The sequence below is a fragment of the Nothoprocta perdicaria genome, unplaced genomic scaffold, assembly GCF_003342845.1.
Source record: "Nothoprocta perdicaria isolate Ctin4 unplaced genomic scaffold, notPer1 scaffold_171, whole genome shotgun sequence".
In the NCBI taxonomy this organism is placed as follows: Eukaryota; Metazoa; Chordata; class Aves; order Tinamiformes; family Tinamidae; genus Nothoprocta; species Nothoprocta perdicaria.
The window spans coordinates 236,220-245,985 of record NW_020454883.1 but is presented as its reverse complement, the minus strand read 5'-3'; the positions used below and the strand labels follow the sequence as shown (position 1 = coordinate 245,985).

The following is a 9,766-nucleotide window of genomic DNA, read 5'->3' as shown; positions in this document are numbered from 1 at the left end:
TGTCTTACATTCCCCTTGGCTAAACAGACGTTGGGAAGAGGAGTGTCTCAGAAATCAAATATTACGAAGACAAATGAGATTAAAAAACTCTGTAGCCTCCCTGTTTCTACCAATTACTGGTAATGACTGTTTGTGGTCTTTTTTGCAGCTGTTAAAAAGAGCAGCCTGGGTGTCGCCTGTTCTTTCAATGAGCCACACAGTGCCTTACGAAATGACAACCGTGGTTAGTGCTGCCTTAAGTAAGACACCCCCTTCTCCATCCTTCTGATGCGGCTCCGATGAAGTCAGCAGGATTTCACCATCATSCCTAGATCATCTCCATCCAGTAAACAGTTTTCAGGTGGTAGAAACCAAAACCAGCACCAAGAGGCGTCAATTACCCAACTCCTGTGTTCCTCAATCAGAAAAGGCTAAGGAGCTTAAGGAGCTTTCAATATGCAACCAGCTGCTCTACACCAGGGGCTGTGGCTGTGCCTGTGGGAGCCACGTTAAGCACATGTGTAAATACTTGCTGAATTAGGGTTTACAGTTAGAGAAAATCCTTCTGACTCAAACAAAACTTTCTGTCAGGATCTCACTCTTAAACACTTCCAGCAGGAGGAGGGTGCAGTCGATTTCCTAGAAGAGGTTTTCTCGTCTAATATAAGTAGCTCAATGTCGGACTTGGCACATTCTGAGCTATTGTTTATAGCTCCTATGCAGCACATCTGCTTTGGGAGCTGATTTGTGATGGAAATCCACTTGAACGGAGACGGTAAATCTGATTTGCTTGAGAAAAAGAAGTGAAGAGTTCCACGGCAAAACAATCTGGGTCACAATGTACTTTGGATTATAAGATTTAGCGCAGAAAAAGGCCCAAGCCACAGAATTCAGAGCCAGCTTTCAAGCATCAAAAAGTTTGAGGGTGATTAAAACTAGAGTTTAGTTCATCTACTTGTGTATATGTCTACATAACTTGGAGCTGACTCTGTGCTTGGATCTTCCCATCGCCCTTGTGCTCCTCCAAGCCTGTTCATATCCAGGGATCAGACCCTTCTCCAAGTCACAGCAGAAAGCACAAAACCAACACACACAGAAGAGGTTGTTTAAAGAAGACAGCTCAGGTAGAAAGAGGCACCACCAAATAGCTGTGGGTCTGCCATGGGTCTCTGAGAACATGCAAGCAGGAAGAGGGTAGAGGCTTGGCCATGTCACAATAGTACTGCTGTCCTCAAAGAATTTGAGAGTAGCTGAAATAATACCATTTGGGGCAAAACAAATGGACCAAACAGTAATGCTACTGAGGAAAATCTAGAGGTAAATTGCGAAGTAATGTGCAGAAACATGAATTTCCAGGGCTGGAGGCCATGCTGAACATGGTCCTGGWGACCCCAGGGAAGCTGAGTTCTCCATGTTACCTGTGTCACAAGGGGGAAAACTGGCCAGCCACCCACTCCTGTCTTTGTGAAAGAGAAGCCAAGACCAYGTATGTGTCTTTGACCTTGGCAGAGGAACGCTGTTAGTTTGGGTGCCCGTGGAGGGAATGTGGGGCACAGTGCAGACCCAGGGGTGGCCAAGCAACAAGGCCATGGGACACCTCTTGTGGTTGCAAGGAAYTGGGGCTTCTTTTGGCCTCACCACAGTGCAAGGCCCCAGCCAGTGCAAAGTTACCTGTGGAAGGGAAGCTGCTTTGGTGCTGCTCCTAGGGTACAACTAGAGCTTGATGTGAAATGAGTTTTCTAAAACTTCTCTTAAGAAGCTCAGGCCCTCCCCACTCCTTTACAGCTCCTCACCTTGTGTTCATTATGAGAGGGTTCATCTTGAGGAAAGGAGGCAGCTTTTCATGTGGACATCAAAAGAAAACAAGTGTGATACGCATTTCTATAGAAGAATATATTATTTAGCAGATCAGTTGAAAGTAAAAAAAAAATGTACACTTTCAAAGGTTTTTCTTGGTTTTTTTTTTGCAAACACAGGGGTTAATATGCTTACATGGTAGTCTCAGCTGTGAGCTCYCTTTGCTCATGCTGAAGGATCCCTTGAAGCCTACCTGTACCAGAAGCCAAAAAGCAAACCTGCAAACACACTAAGGTTTCTTCTGACTTCTTCTAGTGTAGAAAAGAATATTTGCATCCAATATATTGGGCTGCACTGTGAACACTATAAAATTCAAAGTATTATACAGAGAAATGTGTCTTTAGGGCCTACTAGGCAAACAAAATTATGTGCCAGGTCCCCTGTCAGAATATAAGCATCTGTTAAGCTATGCTATAATTAGCATGCTGCTGGACACGTGTATGCAGTATCTGGAATTGAATGACGTTCTTTTTTGGTTTTAGACTTCATCTTCCAGAAGAGGATCCTTAGGAAAACTCCGCATTGTCTCTGTAGACTGTGGGTCTAACTCCCAAAGGTGCCCAGAAGGGCAGCAGACCTGGTGAGGGTTTGAGTCCTGCTGTCCTGCCACGTGCTCTGGAGCGAGGGGAGCTGTTGATGCCTTCCATGGCGCTGCCCATGCCTGCAGGCTGCAGACCTACGGGCACAGAGTGGCTGGTAAGCTCTCTGGAGGACACGCTGCTGATGTAGTCCCCATGTCTACTTGGCAAAGGTAATAGTTCCAAAAAAACCAAAATGACCTTGGGGCTTAMGCTTTGCTCACAGTCGTCGTCTTCTCACTTTTCGGTGCTTGAGGTGGTCAAGCTCTCACTTTTCTTTTTCTGCAGCTGAAATGAAGAGAGAAGCAGAATAAGCACTACTGACCCACGCAGTGTCCCCGCTGCTATAGGTCCATTCCTACGCTCCCCACAAGATGTGTGCTAAATTTCCTGGGAAATAACTGGCAGCCTTGTGATGTGTCTCAAGCTGAAACTTAGTGTTTCTCATTATACGCTGAGTGAGGCTCTAGGACTGTTAGCTACCTGCCTTTGTTTCAGGGTATTTCTGAGTTGAAGCAGTCCTCATTTTCCCAAGACCTCTTGTACACTGCAATTACAGCTCCATTGGTCTGTRTAACAGCTTTGTTTTGACAGTTTCTGCAACCCAGAAGTTAAATTTCGGCTCAGCTTGAAAAACAGCAAGATCTCAGAAAGTTTCACTGTCATCTTGGAGCCTTTTTTCCCTCCTCTGAGGAGTGCTCCACATACCTATYGAAAATCAAAGAATACCTGGGCAATTTTCATCTTCTTTATAAGCTAGTGCCCTTAAAACTTGTACACTTTGATTAGTCAGCCTTAGTGATGCTGAGAGGAGGACTGTTCCCTCTAAAGTGTTTTGGAGGAGGTGGGAGCAACGGCAGGAAGATGCTCTTCCCCTCATCCAGCCAGTGAGAGATCAAGTGAAGGAACCTTCATTTCCCACATAGCAAAGAGTGTCAGCACAAGTGGTGCTGCAGGGCACTTCTCAATTGATTTTAGTGATACAGTGACAGATAGTGTCCTGTCTACATGACAAAGCTGTTCTTGTCAGGAGAAGTCTACAGAGAGCAACACTGTGGTACTCTCCTTTCTGCACTTATGTGTAATGAATGTGATCCTCATGCATATGATTATGTTATAAACATTTCTACTATTTGAGAATTAAATCAGTATTAAATTATTGCATTTGACTTATTAAGTTAAAAGGATTGCCTTATGAAAGAGGTACTTAGAGCTTACCTCTTTCATAGCATCGTCTATCTGTTTTAATTCCTCATAGCGGTCCCTGGATTCCCAAAGAGGCTGGAGCATCACCTCCTCCACTTCTGGGAATAGCTAGATATAAAAATAAATAAATAAATWAATWAATWAATTAAAAAGAGAATACTAACTTTTCCTTTTGTGTTCACTAACTTATCCATGCTGAAAACAGATGGAAAGAAAGAGTGACTCGTGCATTCCTGCCTCCCTGGCTAATAAAATGAAATTCCTCACACTCCCAGTTCTGCTTCTCACGTTTGATAACTTACCTTTGTCACTGTTTCAAACATGGGGATGAGAACAAACTTAAGGAACCCGATCTGTGCCGTTGGTTTGGTCACTTTGTCACGATCCATGAAAGGTGCCACTGGAAGCCCCTCAGATTTTTCTCGGTCACTCTAGAACAAAAATGAATAAATATTAACCTCATGTTAATACTTATGAGAAGCCAATGAGGAGAGACTACTGAGTAGACCAACAAACTGTACTGACTACTACTGAGTAGACCAACAAACAATGATATACTCAGTGGTATATTTCAAGATAAAAGAGAATAGAAATCTACTTCCTTCAGGCTAATATATCCTGCACTGTTCAGCGCAAGCATCTAGACAGATCTGCACAGCACTGACAYGAAAGCAGCCACCTGCAGGCTTACAGGGCAATGAGGTCACCTCATTCCTACTGCCAGCTCATGGGTCTTGTGGGGAAAAATGTTCCTGAGCATTTAGAAAGGTGGTAATGSCTCTTTGCCACTCTTAATTTCTTCATTCTACACAGAATTATTCTTCTTGGGTATTCAACCAGGAACTACAAACCTTCTTTAATAATGACTAAAGCTAGTGCCAGCTCATCCARGGACTCATAATTTCTATGGACTCAGCAAGAGAAAGCTGCAAATATGTGTTCAGGGCTTTAGACCGTGTTGTGCAAACCACAGTTCAGACCTTTCAATGGCACAAAAGGATATAGTTCCATTGGCTGAAATGAGTTAAGCACCTTACCTGCTTGGCTACATGACTCACTATTTCTTTGTGGGCTCATGTGCAAGCAGGTCACGGACTGTGCATCCAAAAAAGACAACCTAGTAAAGACTTTCTCCTCACTCTGTTGGGTCTACAGGCACACAGCAGTGCTTTTGCTTCATACCTTAATGRTCAAAACAGCAAAGCACACAGATAATATAATTTTAGGTAAAAAAAGGTCAATGCAGCGAGCTAGAGGTTCTTCTGACACATTGTTAGAAGCCTCTGTTCGAGGTCTCTACACACACCCTGTCAGTGTGTGGAAGAAATCTCCAAGATCTCCAGCCTGTTGTCCTTCTCAGGCGCTGCAGCTGTGTGTCACTTATGATATTCTTTTGGCTCAAAAAAAAAAAAAAAAAAAAAAAAAAGTGTACATCACATGAACTTGCAAGGCAGTCCTTTTCCAGAGAACAAGCTTCAATCCAATAGCATTAGGATTTTCAGGTTTCAGCTGCAAATGACAGGCAGCTATAGTCACCTGCTTTCTGAGCAGCCTTCTGTAGCTGACAGCCTTCTACAGCTTTCTGTATAAGAAGCCTTTCCAACCTGGAGCTGGGCYAGGTTGCCAGACTCACAGGACAACTTCCACCAAAGTGGGGAGCAGGAACAGCAGCAATCAGTGCAGCCAGATCTCTTCCTCACTCTTACCTGCATAAAATATTCCTCTAGCAAGCAGTCCACCCAGGGCTCTGCTACTTCCATGGGGCGGACTTCATTGGAGATGTCACAGCATTTGATCAGGACCATCTTCAGCTGGAAGAGGATAAGTACTTTAATACTGAAGTCATATTGCCAGCCCTTTTGCCCTATCTAGAGCTTGTGCCTTTTGGATAGAAAGAGCAGTTTTAGGATTAAATCAGAAATCTTAAAGGATCCGGATACTTTTCCGTTCTCTCAGTGATCCTGAGTCAACCACTTATCCCCTCTCTCCCTTGGTTTTCCTGTCTGTAACTCTRGAGTGGAGCATGTGCTTAAGCATCACGTGAAGTACTTCTAAGATTTAACCACAAGTGGTCATAAGGTTCTTTGTGAGTGCCTGGATGGAGTCAGAGGAAAAAYTTCCAGGAACTTCAGGAACGGACTATTGGATTAGGAAGCAGAAGACACTTAAATTTGTACTGGACACACTTTCTGCATAGTAATGGACAATAAGCATTTGCATCTTGACAGAGTAAATGTATTTTATTCCTAATGGCGCTCCAGGAATTTTTAAGACAGAAAGATTTATTTTATATAAAGCACTTCCAAGTTTGTCATTCTTTTGGTGGGGCAGAAGGTGTTAGAAAGGCTTCTTTTATAATAATGCATTTTGAAACTTGATTTTTTAAACAAACGCACATTCATCTGCAAGTTATCACGCTGTGCACAAAAAAATGATAATCCACCAAATCTCCTTACACAGGTCATGTGTTCTTCATTAGAGTAATCAAAATTTTCCATTTTTTCCTTGAAAGAGTCCAGTATTTCTTCATGTCTTGCCATGTCTGTAGCCAGGATTAATGTAATTATCCCCTAGTAAAGAAAACATGTTCACATATTAACTCCATGTTGTGTACAAAGTCCGTTATTGAAAAGTGGAGCTGTTGCGCACACACACACACACACGAAACAGATGTATTACATTAGTAACACTGAAAGGGGAACTTTCTGACTTCAAACCGCAAAATAGACTAGGAGAGAGTTATAAAGAGGTCATGGTATATTAGAGTTTGGCTAGGTTTATAGCACTGCTGTTATATTCTGGAGGAAGTAAGTCTCTTTCTTTCTCACTGGCTGACTGTGGGAATGGGGTTGTACCACAAGATGTTAAAATCCACATTCTGTTTTCTAAGATCTACTCTTGGTTCCCTGGAAAGCAGCATATGTTTGGCAGCAGACTCTAGTAGCACAAAGAAGGGACAAAGATCAGTAGAGGAGCATGGCCTCTGTACTCAACCTCCTTGGATGAAGCACTTTGAGGTACCCAGCCATGGGCACTGCAGCAGGGGCTCGGTATCTGCCTACTGGGCAGAATTTATGACAGGAAAATACATGGTTAATTAAAAGCTGCAAGTTTACACAGAATCACAGAAGGGTTAAGGTTGGAAGGGMCCTCTAGAGATCATCTAGTCCAACCCCCTGCTCCAGCAGKGACACCCAGAGCACGGGGCACAGGGCGGCATCCAGGCGGGTTTGGAAGATCTCCAGAGAAGGAGACTCCACAGCCTCCCTGGGCAGCCTGTGCCAGGGCTCTGGCACTCTCACAGGGAAGAAGTTCCTCCTCACATGGAGATGGAACTGCCTGTGTTTCARTTTGTACCCACTGCCCCTTGTCCTTTCACTGGCCACCACCAAGAAGAGTTTGGCCTCAACTCATTACATTCTCCACCTAGGTACTTATACCTGTTAATCAGATCCCCTGTCAGTCTTCTCTTCTCCAGGCTAAAAAGGCTCAACTCACTCAGTCTTTCCTCATAAGATAGATGCTCCAGTCCCTTAATCATCTTTGTCGCTCTGTGCTGGACTCTCTCTAGAAGATCATGCAGATCTGTCCTTTTTGGTCAATACCTGCTTCCCATGCATTGGCAGAACCAATGACTCTGACTGGGACAAAATAGGAGCCTTTTTTTGGTCTGCTGTTTCATTTGATGTGTAAGGGAGGTGTGGCATGGAAAGTAAGAACAATATTGGCCCCTAATGCTGCAATAGGAATTATGATATTGTTCACTGTCATAGAGATAACTGTGATGACTCCCAGTCCACCACAGCCTCTTCCAATGGCAAAAGTGCTCTTCTGTAGTAAACCTTTTCAATTTCAAAGTCTCTCTTGAAATTAATATATTGTTCTCTTAAAGCATAAACTTCTGTCATGAGCGTTTAATCCTTTCCAAGTCAGAGCTAACTGGCTCCTTCCATAACATAAATATCTACACAAAAAAATGTCACAGGCTTTAACAGTCAGGATGTGCTCATTATTTCTCAGCAAGACATTCCAGGGAGTGCAGTTGTGGAAATTATCCAAGAATCCCTTTTGAATCCTTCCAGTGTGAGGGTTTTCAATCCTACCCTCTGGGGAGAATGATTCACTTGCCTTGTACAGCAGGGAGGTCTGTGCATGCTGTAGCTTCAAGCAGAGCTTATATGGCACAGATGGGACCAGCATTCATACCTGTCTTATCTGCTTGAACTGGTCCTGGTCCACATTGGAGAAAATGTTGTATTCCGGCTGGGATATGATCTGGAAAGCCACGGCGCAGTGATGGTTCTCCAAGGGGGAGATGTCGTTGTAGCGCACTGCAAGCTCTGTTCGTGCATTTATCTGATAGCTGACAGGAAGGGAACAGTGAGAAGACCTACAGACACACACCAGCTGCTCCGAAACACGCTGCTAACTTTTATTCACATTCCTTGGAACATCAATTAGCCACATTTTGGGGAGGATTGTTAGTATTAAATCAGACTTTTAGAGAAGATGAATATTACTTTAATATCACTGCAGGCACTCCTCTCCCTGTAGCATATTTTATTTCCCCAAGTCTCTGTAGCTGGAAATGATACYGAATGAACACTGAAGGAGCAGCCTGGGTTTCGTTCAGCTCCCACAAATACTGACAGATGGATTCTCAATCAGAACTGGCTTCTGCCCTTGTTTAATGAATGACTACAAATTCGTTAGATTTTCTCTCCCTCCCTCTCTCTTTCACATACACAAGTGACTGTGAGTAACACTTCTACTTTCCTCACATTATCGTGAATAGAATAAGATAGACTTCATAATCTATAACAGTGAAATAATGTTGAGACAAATCATGTTGTATTTATTAATATTATTATCACTTTTCAGTCAGTGGAGCTATACTCATCTATGCCTTCTCACCTATAAAACACTTCCTCTTTTTCTTTTTTTTTTTTCCTCCCCCTCAGGAATAGAGAGGAAATCTAATAGAGCATTTTCCTAACAGAGCTGCGGGCAGCTGGCAACCCCAACCCAGAGATGAATTTTATGCATGAAAGGGAAATGTCCTGGCCCACGTGTGAGTGAGCAGTGAGCCTTGAGGGAAGGCTGTGGCCAGCTCAAGCTGTGAGGAGGAAAAAGTCATCCACAAAAATGCCAGCAAGTTTTACCTTCCCAATAAATTTTAGGAAATAGAAAGCAAGAGACTGACTTACGTGTTGTTATAACCAGGGTGATCCAAGTCATGGCATACTGCAGCGGTCATGAGAATCAAGATGTCAGTCTGGGAAAATTTCTCCTGCAAAGTACAATCTGTTAATGTAGTCTTGCAATTTTAACTTCCTCTGTCCCCACAAATGAAATGAAGAAAAAAGCACCCAAATTTACATTTCAGCGAGGTGCAAATCTGAGCAAAATGAAATATGTTTCCGTAGTTCAATTTAGTTCAGTCGAGAAAGAGATTTCTGCTTCCTTTCTAGCAAAAAAATGACTGAGATATAGCCTTTGTTGCATTAAATAGCAGTAGCTCAGAGGACACAATTTGCCTCAAATTTGCTTTTACTGCAGAAATTGGATGAAAGCACAGAGATATTAACACAATCTCTTAAAAGTCATTTGAATATCTTGATTAGTTTAGTTAGGACTGGCAGATATCTTAGCTGCCATTATATTTTGTATTAACTACAGCTATAAAGACAGTGAGAAAAATTAAAGTTAACATTGCTACAGCATATGGATAGGGAGAACTTTCGCATAAAAATGTTTTCTTCATACTCATGCTGGCAAGAAAGAGACTTAGGCCAGAAACTACAAGGTTTTAACTACAGAAAATAAGAGATTTAAAAAAAATAAAATTAAATGAATGTGCAACCACAGATTTTCAAGTCAAAGAAAAGAACTGTTGCCTCTAGTTTAGGGAAATGCACAAGTCCAGTATGAATCTTGCAGATAGTATTGCAAGAAATGCATTATTTGCACTAGATCACTCAGGTGCAATCAGAGTTTTGGAAAAAAAATGTGGAAATATTATGTGTCACAGGAAAAATGCAAATCTATGGGCCATAATTCAGTTGGCTTTGGCAATGTTTTATTCTATCAAAATGCCAAGAGGGCTTCTGTGTACAAGCTGGGAAAATGCTGGAGTTGCAGGTAGC

The 9,766-nt window shown here is 42.6% G+C and overlaps 1 protein-coding gene across 2 annotated transcripts in view; it reads right to left on the bottom strand.

Annotated features, from left to right (window-relative positions):
* Positions 1 to 2,073: 2,073 nt before the first annotated feature.
* PDE9A (phosphodiesterase 9A) overlaps positions 2,074 to 9,766 on the bottom strand; it is a 47,952-nt gene continuing 40,259 nt past the window's right edge. For both annotated transcript variants that reach the window (XM_026036171.1, XM_026036172.1), the window contains 7 exons: positions 8,828 to 8,910; positions 7,827 to 7,983; positions 6,077 to 6,190; positions 5,327 to 5,431; positions 3,923 to 4,051; positions 3,633 to 3,728; positions 2,074 to 2,702 (listed from right to left, as the gene is read on the bottom strand). In XM_026036171.1, coding sequence (XP_025891956.1) covers positions 2,652 to 2,702; positions 3,633 to 3,728; positions 3,923 to 4,051; positions 5,327 to 5,431; positions 6,077 to 6,190; positions 7,827 to 7,983; positions 8,828 to 8,910 — 735 coding nt within the window. In that variant the 3' untranslated portion in view covers positions 2,074 to 2,651. The remainder of the gene's footprint in view (positions 2,703 to 3,632; positions 3,729 to 3,922; positions 4,052 to 5,326; positions 5,432 to 6,076; positions 6,191 to 7,826; positions 7,984 to 8,827; positions 8,911 to 9,766) is intronic.